The sequence below is a fragment of the Mandrillus leucophaeus genome, unplaced genomic scaffold, assembly GCF_000951045.1.
Source record: "Mandrillus leucophaeus isolate KB7577 unplaced genomic scaffold, Mleu.le_1.0 Scaffold1047, whole genome shotgun sequence".
NCBI lineage: Eukaryota > Metazoa > Chordata > Mammalia > Primates > Cercopithecidae > Mandrillus > Mandrillus leucophaeus.
The window spans coordinates 532,723-554,258 of record NW_012098621.1 but is presented as its reverse complement, the minus strand read 5'-3'; the positions used below and the strand labels follow the sequence as shown (position 1 = coordinate 554,258).

Sequence of the window (21,536 nt, the reverse complement as noted above, 5' to 3'; positions counted from 1 at the left end):
TTTTTGTATTTTTAGTAGAGACGGGGTTTCACCATATTGGCCAGGACGGTCTCAATCTCTTGACCTCATGATCCTCCCGCCTTGGCCTCCCAAAGTGCTGGGATTATAGGCATGAGTCACTGCGCCCAGCCATAAAATTCATCCTTTTTATAAGGACACAAGTCATATTGGATTACTGCCCATCCTAATTCCTAATTTTATCTCAATTATCTCTATAAAGACCTTATTTCCAAACAAGTGACACTCAAAGGGACTGGGGATTATAACTTCAATGTATCTTTTTTGGAGGGATACAATTCAATCTAGACATAAAATATGAAACTAAAAGAAAAAAAAAAGCAAAGCAATCATTTCCACAGATGTAGAAAAGCCTTAATGAACTCCAACATTCATTCTTGATAAAAGTTCTTAAATCTTCCTCCATCTTAATAAAGGGCATCTACAAAAAACCCTGGGCTAATATCCATATTTGAGAGTAAAAGACTGATAACTTTCCCTCTAAGATCAGAAGCAAGGAAAGAATGTCTGGTCTCATCACTTTTATCCAACGATATACTCAAGCTTCTGGTCAGTGCAAAAAGACAAGAAAAAGAAATAAAAGGCCTTCAGAATAGGAAGGAAGTAAAACTGTCTTTATTTATAGATAGCAAATCCTGAATATATAGAAAATCTAGCAAAATCCACAAAAAAAGCTGCTAGAACTCATAAGTGGTTTTTACAAAATGGCAAGTACAAGATTAATATTAAAAAATCAATTATACCAGCCTGGGCAACATAGTGAGACCCTATCTCTACAAAAATACCAAAATATTAGCCAGGTGTGGTGGCGCACACCTATAATTCCAATGTATTAGTCTGTTTTTGCACTGCTATAAACTAACTGAGACTGGGCAATTTATGACAAAAAGAGGTTTAATTGACTCACAGTTCTGCAGGCTTAATAGAAAGCATGACTAGGAGGCCTCAGGAAACATATTCATGGCAGAAGACAAAGGGGAAGCAAGCACATCTTACCATGGCAGAGTAGGAGAGAGAGAATGAGTGAGGGAGAAGTGCCAGACACTTTCAAAAAACCCAATCTCATGAGAACTGACTATCACAAGAATAGCAAGGGGGAAGTTCGCCCCATGATTCAATCACCTCCCACCAGACTCCTGGGGATTACAATTTAAGGTGAGATTTGGGTGGGGACACACAGTCAAACCATATCACCCAGCTACTCAGGGGGCTGAGGCAGGAGGATTGCTTGAACCTGGGAGACAGAGGTTGCAGTGGGCCACGATCACACCACTGCACGCAAGCCTGAGCAACAGAGCAAGAACCTGTAACAACAACAATAACAACAACAGCAGCAAGAAAAACAAAACCCCCAATCATATTTTTACATACTATCTGACATAGTTGGAGTATTTCTCCCTTCCAAATCTCATCTTAATATCGGATCCGAAGTGTGGGGCCTAGTTGGGGGTGTCTGGGTCACAGGGGCAGATCCTTCAGGAAAACTTAGTGCTGCCACTGCATAATGAGTGAGTTCTCACTCTGTTAGTTGCCTCCAGAGCTGACTGTTGAAAACAGCCTGACTACTACCTCCCCTTTCTCTTGCTTCTCCTCTGGCCATGTGATCTGCACAGGCAGCCTCCCCTTCACTGAGTGGAAGCAGCCTGAAGCCCTCACCAGAAGCAGCCTGCAGGAGCGTAAGCCAAATAAACCTCTTATTTGTAAATTATTCAGTCTCAGGTATTCCTTTTTAGCAACTCGGACTAAGACACTATCAAAGAAAACTGAAAATTGAAAATTGAAAATGTCATTTACATAATATCAAGAAGTATATGTTCCTCCCATCCTTAGATTTATGGATAAATCTGACATAGGGTGATATGGTTTGGCTGTGTCCCTGCCCAAATCTCATTTTGAACTGTAGTTACCATAATCCCCAGGTGTCCTGGGAGGGAGCCGATGGGAGGTAACTGAATCATGGGGGTGGCTATTCCCATGCTGTCGTCTGATAGTGAGATCTCACAAGATCTGATGGTTTTATAAACGGCTTTTCCCTCTTTGCTCCGCACTTCTCCTTCCTGCAGCCCTGAAAAGAAGGACGTTTGCTTCCGCTTCTGCCATGATTTTAAGTTTCCTGAAGCCTCCCCAGCCATGCTGAACTGTAAGTCAATTAAACGTCTTTCCTTTATAAATTACCCAGTCTCAGGTATGTCTTTATCAGCAGTGTGAGAATGGACTACATATGGCTAGACCTGACAAAAGATCAAAACATTTGCTGAGTGAAGTAACAACGAAATAAATGAAGAAGCTTACTTTGTTTAAGGGTCATAACTAAATATTGTTAACATGTAAATTATTCTCATATGGACCTATAGACGAAATGTGACTCCAATCACAATCGCAACTTTTTAAAGTGACAAGCCGATTTTAGTAGTCATATGAAAACCCAAGGGATTAGATGAACAAAAACATTTTTGAAAAAGAACAAGAAATTGGAGGCCAAACACGATCTGATTTTAAGATTCTTATGAATCTACAGGAATCAAGACAATGTGGTATTTTTGTAGAGAGAAATAGAATAAATTGTCGGAACAGAATACAAAGTCTAAGAATAGACCCACAACTGATGCTTTAGGGACAACTGATTTTTAACATAGGTGCAAAAGCTATTCAGGGAGAAAAAGAAAGCTCTCTGAACAAATGACGCTATTCATATGCAAAAAAATGACCTCAGATCCATACTTGCACCACAAACAGAAATTAGCTCTAATTAGATCACAGACCTCAATATAAAACCTAAAATTCTAAAACTTGTGTCAGAAAATACAGAAGAGATCCTCTGTGTCCTTGGGTTAGGCAAATTCCTCGGACAGACAAAAAACAAATCCTAAGATCCAATCTGAGCCGCCGCACAGCCCTGCTCTCCCCACTCAGCCTGAAGTCACCGCTCGGGTCCCGCCCCTCTCCCCACCCGGGACCCTCCTGGCCCCGCCCCAATCCACCCGCTCCGCCCCGCCCCGCTGTCTCGTCTCCACCCGGAAGAGCCGCCGGGGCAGGGAGGTTGAGGCGGTTCGCGGCTCGGCGTCGGTCGGGAGCGCAGGCCAGGCAGAGCCGCAGGCGCTAGGCCGCCCCACAGAGCCCGCGCGTCCCCGTAGCGGGTGGCGCCTCGAGCGGCCACGCGCACGCGCGCACCCCGCCCCACCAGCCTTCTAGCGCCAGAGACGAACCCGCCACCTGGCTGGAGCTCTCTGGGCCCCTCGGCCTCGGGAGCAGCAGCGGCGACTTCTGGCACAACCAGTAAGTGATAGCCGCCTCTTCCTTTCGCGGTTATGTTTTTCTCCAGTTCGTCCCAAGTCTCGTTCACGTTTCATTACTTCAAAAACTATTCAACTCCGGGACCGGACAGGCACGGGAGCTGCCCGAGAGAAGAGCCCGGGAAGAGTCAGAGACTGCCAAGGTGTCGTGGGGCAGGGGTTGCGCGCAGAGACCCTCTGAATTAGAAAGTTTGGAAAGCATGCCTCCAAAACCGAGCGACTCCACGTTTGCCAGGCGCCCCTGGGGCAGCCGAGTGGCGGGGAGAAGGCGCGAAATGGCGCGCTCCCGCAGTGAGAGGGGCGGAGGGAGTGGGGCGGGGCCGAGGGCGCGCGTCCGGCCAGCCCGCGCGCAGGGGGCGGGGCTCCCGGCAGGTGCAGGCGGGCGGGGTGGGGCTGCAGCGATTCCGGAGACAGCTGGGGAATGTCAGTGCAGTTAGGCACTCTCTTCTTTTCGACGCTTCGCTGTGATCAAGAGGACAAAGTAAAGCAAATGATTGTATTTTGACCCCAAATATTCAATAAGAAAAGGAAAGAGAACGTGAAGGTTGTGAAATGACCCTTCCCAAAACAAAAAGTGCCTCCAGTGTGTATCTGGGTGGGTAGTAGGTGCGTTGAGTTAGCAAACTGCTTGTAGCACAGTTGATTAGACAGTTTTGCGTAGATGTTGAAAGGGAATGAAGAACGATGGTCCATACAGCCATAGAAATGCTGGTCTAACTAGGAAAAATTTAATCTAACGTTAAAATTTTAATTTGAACATTGAATTCTGCTGCTGCCCTTTTCCTGCCTTGTGTGGAGCTGTTTTTCAAATTGCTAAATTTGTGGCTCTAAACTTAATATGCTTTAATAAAATCATAGTGATTCTCTCGTAGCCACTCTTGGGAGTGCAGATTTTTTTTTTTTTTTTTTTTTTTTTTTTTTGCAAAGTCCACATTGTGGAAATATTCCTTCCCAAGTACTTTTTCTGTTTTACACTTGGCTGAATTTATATTGCTTAACCAAAAACAAATTACCGTGGAGGCCATAATTTATTTTCACTCATTGTCTTGGATATACATTTACTCATTCTTACTCTCACCCTGGCCTCCTATAGTTGTCAGGATTCTTGACCTAACTTGTATATACTTCTTACACCTTTCACACCTTGCGGAATAGCAGGTTCTCAGAGAAAGCAAAATATAGCAGACAGCGTGTATAACATATACTTTGGATGATAAACTGCGAACTTTATAGCAATCTCCTTTAATATTCGTATTTGTAGAGCCCAGTACAATAAATGTTGGACAAATGAAATAAGTCAAATTTAAGTACACCTCTTCTCCAGTGCTCAATTTCTTTCCAAACGAAATAAATGTTTCTTATTTGGACAGATTGTTTGTAACTGTCCAGTTACCTGGGATCGTCACCTTTTTTAAATTTAACCTCCCTCTCCTTTGTGCTCCTATTCATATTGCATTTTTGACCACTGATAAGAGCACTGTTTCATTTTATTTGTCCCTTGGATCTCTGAGGACATAGAGAACCTTTTACTGTACTTTTCGTTTGCCAGCATAGTGCCTTGTACATGGTAGATATTAGGAAATGGACATTGAATTGGGTTTATACATGTGTAATTTGTTATCTGTCTGTATACATGAAAATAGAATGGGGGTAGGTGCTTTTTATCTGTAGATACATACTTTTTAATGGAGTGCCAGGGGATTGAGTTAAAGTAATGGTATATGCTGTATTTATTTTCAATAATACTTTTTTATTATTTGAAGACTCAGTGTTTTTTTTCCTTCCTATGTTTATCTGTTTTCTTTACATTGTTGACAGCTGTTTCAGCAGAACCCAGTAGATTTCCTAGGGTAAGAAAGAGAAAGAAGGAAACAAATTCACTTCCAAATATGAATTTCTAAAGACAGTCTGCTAATTATTCATGTCAGAACTGGCTGTCAATTTGATTAATGGTATGTGTTTCTGTTACATAGCAGAATACACATGAGTGTGTGTGTATAACTAAAGAGAGAGAGTGAGAGAGCACAAAAGAATGATACTGTGTTCATATAAATAAATTCCAGAATCAGGACTCTTGCAAAGAACTCCACTGTTACTGACTTAAGCCAAAAGATATGTTTCAGATTTTATACTTGAGAGCAAATGTGTGAGTATGGAATGTGGCCTCTTACATATATTATGTAAAATAAATACAATTATATGTCATTTAATGGTTGGGATACATTCTGAGAAATTTGTCATCAGGTGACTTTGTCCTTGTGTGAACATCATAGAGTATGTTTACACAAATGTAGATGGTACAGCCTACTACACACCTAGGCTATATGGCATAGCCTATTGCTCTTAGGCTACAAACCTGTACATCATATTATTATACTGAATACTGTACGCAGTTGTAACACAATGGTATTTATGTATCTAAACAGAGAAAAGGTACAATAAGGATACAGTATTATAATCTTATGAGACCACTTTTGTAAGTACAGTCTGGAAATGTTACTAGGTGCAGGCCTGTATATTAATGCAGGGTTAATATGAAGGAAATTTTGGGAAAAGATATGGGAAATGCTTTGAACTATTTCTGATTTTGATAATCAGTACCAACATAGTTCTTTGACTTACATTTGACTTCACTCATTTTTAAAGTACATGTACTGTGACTGTAACAGATAATTCAGATTTCATTAAGATTTGAATTCAGATATTATTTTGTGATAATAGTATGACCCAAAGCCAGTGTGATTTATAACCAATCGTTTTTGTTAAATTGTGTGTACATCTTGAATATCAAATATATAATATCCTTTTTTTTTTCTTTAGTTACCTAGATTCAAGATGAATAGCGATCAAGTTACACTGGTTGGTCAAGTGTTTGAGTCATATGTTTCGGAATACCATAAGAATGATATTCTTCTAATCTTGAAGGAAAGGGATGAAGATGCTCATTACCCAGTTGTGGTTAATGCCATGACTCTGTTTGAGACCAACATGGAAATCGGGGAATATTTCAACATGTTCCCCAATGAAGTGCTTACAGTTTTTGACAGTGCACTGCGAAGGTCAGCCTTGACAATTCTCCAGTCCCTTTCTCAGTCTGAGGGTGTTTCCATGAAACAGAATCTTCATGCGAGGATATCAGGTAAATCACTTAAGGATTTTACTGTCTTGCTATCTTCTAGAAAGACTTTGAGAAAATATACTAGATTGAGAACACTAAGAAATAATTGATATTTATACTTAAAATATGTATCTGTTATGTAGTTGATGGTCACTTCTTTTAGAGCAGAATAATAATTGTGTTCTGTGGGCATGAAGTATGAGTCATGCCCACTGAGGGTAGGGAGAATGTGTGGAGACAGCAGTATTCTTATGTGTCTATATATTTCCATATCTGTGTATAAAATGGTAATTCAAAACAGCTTTATGAGCTTTTATGGTTACTAACAATAAAATAACTGGTAATACAAAGAATTAGAAAAGTGATAGATCTTGTCCAGAGATCTTCAAAACTGTTTTAGGAAATTAGTTATTTTTATATATCAGTATTAGCATTGTGCTGTCTACCTACCAGTTACTCAATACATTTTTGTTGAATGCATGACAGATTAAGGATTTTAATTGTTAAGAAACTGCAGCAGAGCAATCAGCAGCTTGTGGTGGCAAAGCTGTGTCCTTGAATTCCTGCCTCTAGGAGTTCTTGCCCCTCACTTTCTGTTTTAAAAGTGATTTTTTAGCAGGATGGATAGAGTTGAATTAAGAATTTTAGAAAAAAGTGACACTATAGTGTAACAATTTTTATTTAGTTCATTGCATGGGAATAATTTCTTGGAAGGCATGGTGTGGTGAAAGAGAAGAACTGGATTTAAAGGCTACATGCCTAACCTGGGAAACTTAGTAAATTGTTTTATCTCACTGAGCCTCAGTTTCTCAAATGCAAACCACTTCTAGAGTCCCTGTCAACCCCCCAATTAAAACAAAATTTAAATATGCCATTATTGTATAATTTAATAAAGGCTGGTACAGCTTCATTCTATTTACGTGAAAGAAAGATTTGGTAAAATTAAAAGCAGGTCCAGAATATTGAGGGCAGTCTGTTATTAAGCTGGAGAACATACACACCCTTTTGTTTAAAAATAAATATTTACCGGCCGGGTGCGGTGGCTCACGCCTGTAATCCCAGCACTTTGGGAGGTGGAGGCAGGTGGATCACGAGGTCAGGAGATCGAGACCATCCTGGCTAACAAGGTGAAACCCTGTCTCTACTAAAAATACAAAAAATTAGCCGGGCGCGGTGGCAGGTGCCTGTAGTCCCAGCTACTCAGAAGGCTGAGGCAGGAGAATGGTGTGAACCTGGGAGGCGGAGCTTGCAATGAGCCAAGATTGCGCCACTGCACTCCAGCCTGGGTGACAGAGCAAGACTCCGTCTCAAAAAAATAAATAAATAAATAAATAAATAAATAAATAAATAAATAAATATTTACCTTATAATACATTTGAGAAGAGTGGTGATTTATAATCAATAAGGATGCTTCCCCAGTTCCAAAAAGGTTTGGAGTCACTATAGTAGAACTTCTTGGAGGCGAGTTAAGATTCCCAAAAAGACCAAATACTTAATTCAAATGAAAAATATTATCTGCAGTTACACTTGTTAGGATAAATTATGAAGATTATTAATCATTATGCAACAGGGTACTAGATAATCTCTTGATGGGATCAAGTAAAAGGGTCCCCCCCGGCCCTGACTTTTTTTTAAAATTAGAGATGGAATCTCACTCTGTTGCCCAGGCTGGTATTAAACTCCCAAGCTCAAGTGATCTTCCTGCTTAGGCCTCCCAAAGTATTGGGATTGTAGGTGTGAGCCATCATACCTGGCCAATGTTTCCTTTTAATAAGTTTGCAAAAGGATTATTAAGGGGGACTTTAGTTAATGTTGTTGAAATGGTATTTAGGAAATAGTTTTAGGCTGCCATTATTTTCAGATACCTTTCCATGCTCAGTTTAAGTAATACAATCCTGTCTGCCTAAGTGACCCTCTCAATTTCAGGTGAATTTAGCTTATTTTTTCAATTCTCTGAAGAAGTAAGTTACAAATTATGTTACTACTAAACAAAACATCAATAGGCATTTGCTAGGATCTTGGGAAACCAAAAGGAATATAGTTTTTCCTTCCTTTAAAAAACTCAGGGCTGTATGGCAGACAGCTATACAGTCAAATATTTGCCAGATGGTATATGCATGCCTACAGATATATGCGTGTATATATATATTAAGCATTATTATATGGGAGCTTAATGGAAACTTTTATGTGTGATGCATGCCTCACTCAAGATATGTTTTTTTGTTTTTTTTTTTTTTGAGACAGGGTCTCGCTCTGTTGTCCAAGCTGGAGTCTAGTGGCACAATCTGGGCTCACTGAAACCTCCGCCTCCTGGATTCAGGCGATCCTCCTGCCTCAGCCTCCCAAGTAGCTGGGATTACAGGCACGTGCCACCACGCCCAGCTAATTTTTGTATTTTTGATAGAGACAGAGTTTTGCCATGTTGCTCAGGCTGGTCTTGAACTCCTGGCCTCAGGTGATCCACCCACCTCAGCCCCCCAAAGTACTGAGATTGCAGGCATGAGCCATGGTGCCCAGCCAGAATTAATGTTTAAAGAGTGCTTGCTATATGCCAAGTAATATTCTAAGAAACTTTACATGTATGAATTCTTTTTTTTTTTTTTTTTGAAACAGGTTCTCACTCTGTTGCCCAGGCTGGAATGCAATTGCACAAGAATCATAGCTCACTGCAGTCTCTAATTTCTGGGCTCAAGTGATCCTCCCACCTCAACCTCCTGGGTAGCTGGGATTACAGGCATGTGCCACCATGCTCAGCTATTTAAAATTTTTTTTTCTTTATTTGGTAGAGGTGGGGTCTCTGTGTTGCTCAGGCTGGTCTTGAACTCCTAGCCTCAAGTGATCCTTCTGCTTCAGCTTCCCAAAGTACTGGGATTGTAGGTGTAAGCTGTGAATTCTTCTAGTCTTCTTATTACCCTATGTGATAGGTTCTGTTGTTATTTTATAGACGAGAAATCTGAGAGGTTTCAACTTGGCCAAGGTCACACAGCTAGTAAGTGACAGAGTTGCGACTCAAACCTCAGCATTCTAGCTCGAGTCTGTATTCTTTGTTTTTTTGAGACAGAGTCTCGCTCTGTTGACCAAGCTGGAGTGCACAGGTGCAATCTTGGCTCACGGCAACCTCTGCCTCCCAGGTTCAAGCAATTCTCCTGCCTCAGCCTTCCGAGTAGCTGGGATTACAGGCATGTGCCACCACACCCACAAAAATACTAATTTTTGTGTTTTTAGTAGAGACGGGGTTTCAGCATGTTGGCCAGGCTGGTTTCGAACTCCGGACCTCAGGTCATCCACCCACCTTGGCCTCCCCAAATGCTGGGATTACAAGCATGAGCCACTGTGCCTGGCCTAAGTCTGTATTCTTAACCACTGCATTGCTTCTTAGTGTGGGCATTTTTGAGGAGCAGAGTGAAGAGGAGAGCACTAAGACAAAGGGAGCACTATATGTGAAAAAGTGCACAGAAGTCTTGATAAAACAGGAGGCCAGTCACAAAAGGCCCTGTAGTCCAGGCCAGATTTGGTTCCTTATTCTTAGATCTGTGGCAAGCCATGGAAGGGTAAAAGCAAAGAAGATTTGGCCTTCATTATGTATTGCTCGGGTTACTCTAGAAGCAGTGGGGCATATGGTGTTTTATTCTTCCATTCTAAGATGCTATTTACAGTAAGAAACACTATCAAATTAAAGATAGCTTTCTAGGAATAAAACTACAATAAAATTACACATAACTTTGTTTTTAAACCAGAATTTGTTTTAAGCCAAAAATAAAAAATGTCTGTCTATACAGTTTATATTATATAAGACTTCATTGATACATCACTTCTTCACATTGAAAATCCAAAGACTTGACTTTTCTTTCTTTTTTTTTTTTTTTTTTGAGACAGAGTTTTGCTCTTGTTGCCCAATCTGGAGTGCAGGGGCACGATCTCAGCTCACTGCAACCTCTGCCTCCCAGGTTCAAGTGATTCTCTTGCCTCAGCCTCCTGAGTAGCTGGGATTACAGGCATGCACCACCACACCTGGCTAATTTTTTGTATTTTTAGTAGAGATGGGGTTTCTTCATGTTGGTCAGGCTGGTCTCAAACTCCCGACTTCAGGTGATCCACCCACCTCAGCCTCCCAAAGTGCTGGGATTACAGGCATAAGCCACCACATCTGGCCAAAAATCCAAAGACTTTTCTAAATTATGCTAGGCAGTCTGTAGTCTTATTGGGCATTCTTCAGTTATGCATAACATTAGAGTAACACCACATTTTGTAATGTGGTTCTCTTGATCTTAATTTTCCTTGTTTTAATATATTGACTTTATAATTTAAACTGAACAATCAATTTGCATCTGAAGCAGAACTGAGATGAGGGGACTAGAAATGGGAGGCAAAAATGATATTTTTTTACGGCCAAGGAAGAGAAAATGAATAATTCAGAAACCCAAAGAATTTTTGTTTAAGTAAGTTTTCTTAACCTATTTTTTTTCTATTCTCCTTTTTATCTTCCTTATCTTCTTAGAAGTAATTGTTGGTACATTCTGTTTATATTTCGAGAAGCGAATTGGATTAATTATCATATATCCCACTTGAGTATCCTTCTGTATATGTACAATAGAGAGCACTTAGTGACTGTTTGCAAACGTAAAAATAAAATTATTTTTAAAAATTATTTTAATAACCATGTGACCCAGCAATTCTACTCCTTAAGTGTATGCCCAAAATAATCGAAAACAGTTCAAACAAGAATTTGCATACAAATGTTTGTAGTAGCATTATTCGTAATAGCCAAAAAGTGGAAACAATCTAAATGTCCATGAGCTAATAAATAAATAAGCAAAATATGGTATATCTAAACAGTGGAATATTATTTAGTCATAAAAAGGAATGAAGTACTGTATATGTCACAACAGGAATGAATCTTGAAAACATTATTCTAAGTAAATGAAGCCAGATTCAAAAGACCACATATTGTATGATTTTGTTCAGATATCCCTGATTTAACAGTTGTTTGACTTTATGAGTATGTAAAAATGATTCAGTAGAAACCATACTGTGAGCACCCATAAATTATTCTGTTTGTCACTTTTAGTATAGTATTCAAAAATAACATGAAAAATTCAACCCTTAATTATAAAATAGGGCTTGTGTTAGATGATTTTGCCCAACTGTAGGCTAATGCTAGTATTCTGAGTACATTGAAGGTTGGCTAGGTAGGCTAAGCGGTGATGTTCAGTGGGTTAGGTGTGCTAAATGCACTTTCAACTTACAACATTTTCAATTTACATTGGGTTTATTGAGATGTTACCCCATGGTAAGTCACGGAGCATCTATGTGTGAAATTTCCAGAATAGGTAAATTCACGAAGATCAAAAGTAGATCATTGGTTGCCAGCAGCTAGGGTTACAAATGGGGAGTGACTGCTACTGGGTACAGGATTTCTTTTTGAAATTACGAAAATGTTCTGGAATTAATGGTGATGGTTGTACAATATTGTGAATATACGAATTACCACTGAATTATATACTTTATAGGGTAAATTTTGTGGTATGTGAATTATATCTTGCTTTCTTTTAAGTATTCATATATTTTTTAAAGTATTTATGTGGGGGGCAAAATAAATGTAACTGATAATCTATAAGCAGTGTTAAGATGTATTATAACATACATTCCAGTTAAGGCCAGGTAAACAAGAGAGATAGATCTCTGGGCTGTTTCTTGTTTTTTAGCATTCCAGGATATGAACCAAAAGTGTGACTCCCTTAATGGCAAAATGTGATGCAATCTGAATTAATGTAAATAATGAATATGTTCATTAGAAAATGGGCAAGTCAGTCTTGGAAGCATAGAAAAAGGAGTCATGGGGCAAGTGTTGGCAATGGCCACCTTGTTTGTCTATACAGTCTAATGTTTTCAGAGAGAGTTTCAGCCAACCAACAGAAAAAATTCAAGTTTGTCTGTAGACTTGTAACAGTAGGTTATCATAGCCTGGCACCTTAAACATTCAGTTACTCTAACTAATTTGCTTTTTCCCCTCATACTTCCTAAACTACCTTGTGATTGCCTTTCAGAATAGATGTATCAACCAGGAGAAAATATGCTGACCATAGAAACTTAAAAGTATAATGATTCCTATTATGGCATTTCTCATGGGCTAGACAGTCTGATAGATGGGTCTTCAGTAGGCATACTTACCTGGTTTTGAACCACTAAATACTGAGGACAAGGCAGGAGACATGAACCAGCGTAACAGACACTATTCCAATAAACTTGTTAGGAATTAGCCTTTAATCATCATAGCCAGCATCTTTGCACCCCAATGGTGCATTGTAGCCAAACATGATAAAGAGGGAATTTCCACATAAGATTTTCCTCCTCCCCTCCCCTCCCCTCTTTGCTTCTCTTTTTCTCTTTCTCCTTCCTTTCTCCCTCCCTCTCTTTCTTTTTTTTGGGGGCAGGGTCTCGCTGTGTTCCCCAATCTGGAGTTCAGTGGCATGACCATGGTTACTGTAGCCTTGACTCCCTGGGCTCAAGAGATCCTCCCACCTCAGCCTTACCAAGTTGCTGGGACTATAGGCAATGCACCACCATGCCTAGCCGATTTTTTAATTTTTTGTAGGGATGGGGTCCCACTATGTTGCCCAGGCTAGTCTTGAACTCCTGGGCCCCAGCAGTTCTCCTACCTCGGCTTCCCAAGTGTCAGCCACTTTGCCCAGACTGAATAAGAATTTTCTTTGGCATTTTGCACCTTTTCTGTTGCCTGTTTTTTAGTGTTGAAAAACATGAGGCTTTTATAGGATAAGGTGATGCTGTGGGTAAACCGCTAGGTAAGTCAGGGCTCAAAAACACTGTCATATGTATGTATTAATAAATTCTGAATCTGACTTTAAAAAAAAGTAACTTTCTAGCACTGTGGAACTCTTTGGTCGTCATGCTACCATCTCTTTATCAGTCAGCTTTGTGGTTTACTAAAAGAGTCATCAGTTGATTTTATGTGTGGCAAGCGGCAATATATTTTTTGTTAAATGCCATTAAAATTATATACTTTAGATCCTACTGAGATAGCCCTCTTGTGAGAATAAGTCCTTTTTAAAATCCTGGTTATTATAGCATCACAGCTACATGCCTTAAAACCTAGTCTGCTCATTGTGCAGTATCTGGATTAAAAAATACTCTACTGATAACTGTTATTTGAAACAATTCTTTATATTTTCTTAATAGAGTTGATGATCTAATTTTTTCTTAGTAAAACACAATCATTTTTTTCCCTGAAATTAAAATTTATCTTTCAGGAAACAGGAGAAGAATATATCCCTTGGAGTCAAATCTCAAGATTGAAGTTGATGCTGTTTTTTTGTTTTCTCCATCAGGTTTGCCTGTCTGTCCTGAGCTGGTGAGGGAACACATACCTAAAACCAAGGATGTGGGACACTTTTTATCTGTCACTGGGACAGTGATTCGAACAAGTCTGGTGAAGGTTCTGGAGTTTGAGCGGGATTACATGTGTACCAAATGCAAGCATGTATTTGTGGTCAAGGCTGACTTTGAGCAGTATTACACCTTTTGCCGGCCATCCTCGTGTCCCAGCTTGGAGAGCTGTGATTCCTCTAAATTCACTTGCCTCTCAGGCTTGTCTTCATCTCCAACCAGGTGCAGAGATTACCAGGAAATCAAAATTCAGGAACAGGTAAATGATCACATAAATGAGATAAATAACAAATTTGAAGAAGTGTTTTTCAGCTTTGGGCACATTGATAGGATTAGGGAACACAGAATGGATACAAATGGACTTGTGTTACCACTTTGTCGAAGATCAAGCTTGAAACTCTTCCACATATATCTGAATATAGTCTTTAGAAACCATGCAATCATCATCCTTTTTAGGTAGAGCATTGACAAGAAAGTTGTGAAATGACTTAATTATGTTAAAATTAAAGAAGTGAATATTTAAGAAGTCTACCCTAGCTGTTCTTAGCTGAAGAATAGAAGAAAATTAATGTTCTTAACTAAGGGATGGAAGATTAATTAATGCTTAAATTGTTAAACATTGGAGTGGCCAGGCATGGTGGCTTGTGCTTATAATCGCAGCTACTCAGGAAGCTGAGGCAGGAAGATCACTTGAGCCAAGGAATTCTGGGCAGCAGTGAGCTATGGATCATGTCTCTGTGTTCCAGCCTGGTTGACAGAGCAAGACTCTGTCTCTGAAAAAAAAAAAAAAAAAATCACATTGGAGTGAACAGGATTTGGAGTTTGGATCGACCCTCTGTTATTTGCTGTGCTAAATGAAGTATTTGTAAACACTCTTTAACAAGTGAGAGTGAGCCTGATTTTCATTTGCTTGCAGCTTAAACACAAAAGTTTATTCTTACCTAAAATAATTAAGAGATAGGCAGTTCAAGGTTAGTTCATTGTCGAGAACTCAGACTCCTGTCTTTCTATTCAACCATTCTTCTTTCTTTCTCTCTTTCTTTTCTTTCTTTTTTCTTTTCTTTCCTTTCTTTCTCGCCTGCCTGCCCGCCTTCCTTCCTTCCTTCCTTCCTTCCTTCCTTCCTTCCTTCCTATTTCTTTTTCTTTTTCTTTCTCTGAGTTTCGCTGTTGTTGTCCAGGCTGGAGTGCAATGGCGTGATCTTGAGTCACTGCAACCTCTACCTCCTGGGTTCGAGCATTTCTCCTGTCTCAGCCTCCCGAATAGCTGGGATTACAGGCATGTGCCACTTTGCCTGGCTAATTCTGTATTTTTAATAGAGACAGGGTTTTGTGATGTTGGTCAGGCTGGTCTCACAACCCCTAACCTCAGGTGATACACCCACCTCGGCCTCCCGAAGTGCTGGGATTACAGATAAGCCACCACACCTGGCCTCAACCATTCTTAATACATGGCTTCTCTTCTGATGATTGGCTGTGGGCCAGGATGCTGGCTACAACTCCATCACATGTGTGTTGTAGTCAGAGAACAAAAGGCAAAGTTGCCTACCACCTAACCAATTCTCCACTTAAGCAGTCTCCTTGCATGTCTCTTGCATTGTCTGCTTATGATATCTCATTACTCAGAGTTCCATCATATGACTATATCTATGTTCAATGTTCAAGGGAACCTGGGAAATACAGTCTTTGTATTAGGCACATGTCCACATGAAATAAAACTAGGGCTCTGTTACTAAGGAGTAATCATAGGAACTGGGTGATTTGTCCCAGGTCTTTTGATTAGTGATCAGGAAAGAAATACCCCTCTTTTCTAGATAAAGTTAAGTTTGTTATTAAATTTAGTAGTTGTAGCATACGTTTACTTTCTGCAAGGTAGATTATATAGATTATATTTGGAGATATTTTCCATATTTGTATTTTATTTAGTGAATTCTTAAATTGATAGTAGACATAGTTTTCAAGAAAAAGTACTTAAATCCCCATTATAATTAAATTGAATGATATACCAGAGAAATAGAAATAGTAATTTCAAGTACTGCTAGACTTCTGGATACTTAACATGTATTTAAGCATACTCAGAATCTGTTTTCTTTTCTTTGCTAGGTTCAAAGGCTATCTGTTGGAAGTATTCCACGATCTATGAAGGTTATTCTGGAAGATGACTTAGTGGATAGTTGCAAATCTGGTAAGAATGAATTTTTTTTTCAGCTTGTGTAGTGGGTCCTAAAGTATTGATTAGGAAAAGCCACTTTTTATCTTCCCAAGATCACAGGCAAGGGAAATGTAGGGCTTTAATTGCTCACCTTGAGAATAGAAACTGGCATGCAGGTAGGAAGTGATAGCAGGAAGAGAGTTGGGCTAGACCTGTACAATAGCAGCTAGTCCAGGTGCTTGTTTTATGAATGAAGAACCTGACTCGCCTAAGGTCACTTAGAGAGTTATGTGGCATAACTGGAACATGAATCCAGAACCACTGATGTCTAATTTAAGACTCTTTTCAGTGCACTATAGCTTAACAGCAGGAACTTTAAAAAAATGTAGTGGATTCAGTGGGCATTTTTATAAAATGAATTAGAGAATGCGACTCTGTGAGATGCTGCTACATGTCTTATTGGTGCCTAGAAGAAAGGACATCATTCCTGTCTGCTCTGTGCTGGTGACACCATGATAGGAGTCACCGATTTTGGTCTGCTGTCTTCTGAGGGTCCTCAATGTTTTCATTGGCTGATCACCTGAATTGGGAGGGAACTTGAAACCCATACTCAATGAAGAACTATACATGTTTAGCATGGAGAAGCCTGAGGAAGGACATGACAGCCAACTTTCAATAGTTAGAAGACTGTCACATAGAAATAGAATTGTAATTACAGAAGATGCTACTGGGTTTCAGTGGGATAAGCCATAAGGAGGTAGATTTCAACTCAATACCTAATAATTAGAGGTGTCTAACATGGGCCTTGGATGGTGATGAGTTCTTTTTCTCATAGATAGTCAAACACAGCATATACTGTACATTGTTAGGGATTTAGGCCTTACAATGGCAGTTGATCTGGATAATCTATAATGTTCCAGGCAATTTAAAGACTTTCTGAGCCTCAGAACTGTTCTGGAAATCTGAGAGCTCCAAAAGCCTGATTGTTCCAGTGTCAGTCTGAGTTTATGTTTTACTCTTTAGGCCAACCAGACTAGTCCTAAGCTCTCCTTTGTCCCTCTCAACTCATCGTATTCCTTTTCCTCACTGGGGAGACTAAGAAGAAATCAAACTTAAAAATATTTGGGAAGGGTGATGTTTTAGTCATTTTGGGCTGTTAGTCCATTCTTGTGTTGCTATAAAGAAATACCTGAGACTGGGCAATTTATAAAGAAAAAAGGTTTAATTGGCTCACAGTTCCACAGGCTGTACAGGAAGCATGGTGCAGACATAGGCTCAGCTTCTTCTGAGGCCTCAGGGAGTTTATGATCATGGCAGAAAGGAGAGGGGGAGTAGGCATGTCACATGGGGAAAGCAGGAGAGACAGTGGGGAGGGAAGAGGTTTCACACACATTTAAATGAATAAAGCTCATTCGAACTCAGAGTGAGGGCTCCTTTATCACCAAAAGGACAGCCCAAGCCATTAATGAGGGATCCACCTGCATGATCCAGACACCTCCTACCAGGCCTCACCTCCAATACTGGGGATTATATCTCAACATGAGATTTGAGTGGGGACAAATATCCGAACTATATCAGACTGCTCTAACAGATCACCATAGACTGGGTAGCTTCAACAACAAACATTTATTTCTCACAGTTTTGGAGGCTGGAGGTTGGAGATCAGGGTGCCAGTGTGTTCGGATTCTGGTGAGGGACCTCTTCTAGGGTGCAGATAGCTGACGTATATTAACGTACAATTGTCTAAATAGTATACTAATGAGATAACAGCTTTGATTATGGATTTCCTGCTAAGCAACCCCAGAATATGTCAGAATACCTTGCTCACATAGGACTAGATTTTAACCTAAATCTGTAATATCTATCTCAGCAAAGCAGTTCTTATATAAGCTCAGCCTGAACATGTAGCTATCCTTCAATTGAGAATAAGATCTTTTCATGCAGTTCATCTAAATTGAATTATTTCTGTACTGGAAATAAGTCTTAAGTTGTTTTTCTTTCAAATGTCATTAATAATGAAGGATGGAGAGAAGCAATCTATCAATAGCTATTTTTTCATATATCCTTAGCTATAAACCTCTGTGGGAATCAAAAAACATAAATAGTATATAATCCTTGCCCTTCAGGAATTTACGATCTAGTTAGGGACCCCACTTCGGCATGTGCAGAGTAATGAAGTTGGAGGTTGTGTGCTGGTAAATGACAGTGCAGCAGGAGACCCGACAGATGGGTCTGACTGGGAATGGCTACAGTAGTAAAGATGCCACAGATTATGTAGGGGCACAGAGAGATTGGATTGTAGAAAACTAAGAATTTTAGCTTCCTGAAAACAACATTGCTTATAACATTACTTTTGAAAAATACAGAAGTTTAAGGTGAATATCTATTGCCTTGGACTATCATGTATACCTCACAATTGTTCTGGTGATTATATGAATCTTCCATTCAGTAAGTATTTGAGTAAGGAAAACACATATATATTGAAGGGTCTTTAAGGGTATTAATTACTTTACAAATGTAAGGTAGGTTTAGTATAAGAAGAGCTAATATTTATTGAGTAATTACTGTGTTCTAGATATTGCATTAATTTATGTACATTATCCAATCTAATTCTCACTGTAGTACTATGATGTTAATATAATCATTCACATTTTGTGGGTCAAGAAACAGGCTTAGGTAGGGTAGGTAATTTGCCCAAGGTCACGTAGCCTGTGAGCAGTGGAGCTGGGATTTAAATCCAAATCTCATGAGGTCAGTACTCTTGGCCATGCTTCAGTGCTGTATGTTTTCCACATAATAACCACTTATTGACGTTAGATTATTACTTATGGGTCATATATCTAAACGTTAAGTTCCTCATTTAACTGGTTTAGAAACAACCTAAACATAATCCATTAAAATGACCATCACAGAGAATTGTTCCATGTGCTTATGTAAAGTTATCCCCAATCATTTTTACCTAGAAATATGGGGTCAGACAATATAGTAAATGATCATCATTCCTGATTGGGTTTGAAAATCATTAAGTAGTGGCTTAGGAAAGATCTTGGAAACTTGTAAAGCACTTGCTTAATGTGTTTGTAACCATTTAGTATGAAGTTACCTTGAACTAGAAATGTGCCTCTATTCTGTGAATTGGCACCACCAGTTCCATGCATTTAGCATTTTCCTTTAGGAAATCAAAAACTATGCAGATTACTCATTGAAATTTAGAGAGTTAAAGGCATTTTTCATCAGCACATATCATATACTTGGCACAAAGGCTTGGAAATGAAGAATTGCCTGTTAGTTCTGAGACAGTGTTTATTATGCAAAATATAAATATCAGGATTGGGGTTGGGGCATGTCCAATACCCTGTGTTCAACAAGATTAAAATTTGGGGGGATCAGGATTATGATTTTTTTCATGTTTGTTTTTGGCCCACTTTCTCCAGTACCAAAATATCGAATGCCAAACATTTGTATATACTTGTTAACTGATGCATTGCATTGTATGTTGTAATAAGTACAGATGGCAATGTTAGGCGAGTGTGCCTATAAACTACCCAGGGCCTCGTCGGAAAATCTATAAAAGTTGCTTCTGCCTACCAGGAATGGTAGGAGAGTTTCCTCAAGTAGGAGAGAACCACCAACAAGGAGCAAGCAGGATTGTATCCTGTGCTTTCATACTTTGTGGGAAGGAGCTTTGAAGTAGAACGGGTATTTATTCATTTCTTAGTTCATTGTTTCTTTGGTTCATTAAAAAAGATGAGGGTCAGTGAGTAGAATATTAACAAATGAGTTAAGTAAAAATGAATGTGTAAGAAACCCAAACTACCTGCCAGTCATCACAAGGTTGTCTCTTTTCCTGACTCCAAATTACAGTTTATTTAACCTTCTGGCTGCAGTTCCCACATCTCTTCTCTAAATGAGAGCTAAATGGTTAGAGACTCAGAGGATGAACATTTCACCCAATGTAACTATGATGAATGAATCATCCAGTAAACTATTTTCCCAGTGAAAAGTAATGATTTGGTATGATTATCATGTAACAGGTTATGAAAAATAGGAAATACTGACTTCAGCTTTTCACTTTACAGATACAAATGACTGTGGGAGACAAAAGTCAATAATCTCGGGTGTTATTCTGCCCCTAAATTGTTTTCTGGATCAGTGTACACATTGTAAACTCTAGTAAGGGAGTGATTTATTTCTAATGTCTGGTCCTTTGTCATTTTGAGTCTGTGCTCAGCATGCAGGATGCTACCACTGGACTCACTTGGTGCTTTTTCCTAGGTGATGACCTCACTATTTATGGGGTTGTAATGCAACGGTGGAAGCCCTTTCAGCAAGATGTGCGCTGTGAAGTGGAGATAGTCCTGAAAGCAAATTACATCCAAGTAAATAATGAGCAGTCCTCAGGGATTGTCATGGATGAGGAGGTCCGAAAGGAATTTGAAGATTTTTGGGAATACTATAAGAGTGATCCCTTTGCAGGTTTGTGTTTAAGGGCTAAAACTGATTATTATTAATGGTATTACATGCAGTGGTTAAATATGATGTCTGTGATTTGACAGTCTTATATGCCGCATAACTCGATGGCTGAGTTTAAAGGGTAGGATTAGTGAGTACCTCTAGCTCTAGTCTCCTTTTGAAGCCCTTTTCTGCCATACTCTTCTATTTAGCAAATTGCCTGGAGATATTCCACTTCTAACTATTATTTTAAACACCTCATACACTGCCAAACAATTTCAGAGTTTCCTATCATATCAATTAAAAATATAGTTCTTTAAAAAAACAAAACTCTTCCTATTATAAACCCTCATCCAATTAAAGCCATTGTTTCTCTTTGATGTATTTTCCATAATAAAGATAACTTTACCCTATTTTGGCTGAAGATTTTAAAATAGGGAATAACTAGCAAAAAGATGAGAGATAGAAGATGCAGACAATAAGCTTTGTCATCACAAGCAAAAATTTTGACTGTGACATTCAGGTATAATTACAAAGAATAAAACATCACAGCCATTGGGCTTGTAGTGTATTTTATTGATAAATCCCGAGTGTATAAAGTGCCAATTAAATCTTCAAGTGCCTGTTTTCATTTCTCCATAGAGACATCTTCTGAGAAAAATAAACTGAAGCCAGTAATAGACATTTCTAATAACACTCCCCTCAAATCTAAGAGATATTGATTACCTTATTCTTAAATCACATGCTATATTAGATAGGTATTATTTTAAAAAATAAGGCTTCTGGCTGGGTGTGGTGGCTCATGCCTATAATCACAGCACTTGGAGAGGCCAAGGCGGGTGGGTCACTTGAGGTCAGGAGTTTGAGACCAGCCTGGCCAACATGGTGAAACCCTGTCTTTACTAAAAATACAAAAATTAGCCAGGTGTGGTGGCGTGCACCTCTAGTCCCAGCAACTTATGTGACTGAGACAGGAGAATTGCTTGAGCCTGGGAGGCAGAGGTTCAGTGAGCCAAGATCATGCCACTGCACTCCAGCCTGGGTGACAGAGCGAGACTCTGTCTCAAAAAAATAAAAATTAATAATAATAATAATAATAATA

The 21,536-nt window shown here is 39.3% G+C and overlaps 1 protein-coding gene and 1 long non-coding RNA gene across 2 annotated transcripts in view; one reads left to right on the top strand and one right to left on the bottom strand.

The window, feature by feature from the left end:
* Positions 1 to 3,367, bottom strand: part of LOC105540154 — a 90,700-nt gene extending 87,333 nt beyond the window's left edge. The window contains exon 1 of the long non-coding RNA XR_001006158.1: positions 3,200 to 3,367. This is a non-coding gene — a long non-coding RNA (uncharacterized LOC105540154). The remainder of the gene's footprint in view (positions 1 to 3,199) is intronic.
* The window catches only part of MCM9 (minichromosome maintenance complex component 9), a 124,402-nt gene continuing 105,893 nt past the window's right edge, over positions 3,028 to 21,536 (top strand). The window contains exons 1-5 of the mRNA XM_011980672.1: positions 3,028 to 3,294; positions 6,132 to 6,450; positions 13,776 to 14,092; positions 15,934 to 16,015; positions 20,258 to 20,458. Coding sequence (XP_011836062.1) covers positions 6,147 to 6,450; positions 13,776 to 14,092; positions 15,934 to 16,015; positions 20,258 to 20,458 — 904 coding nt within the window. The 5' untranslated portion in view covers positions 3,028 to 3,294; positions 6,132 to 6,146. The remainder of the gene's footprint in view (positions 3,295 to 6,131; positions 6,451 to 13,775; positions 14,093 to 15,933; positions 16,016 to 20,257; positions 20,459 to 21,536) is intronic.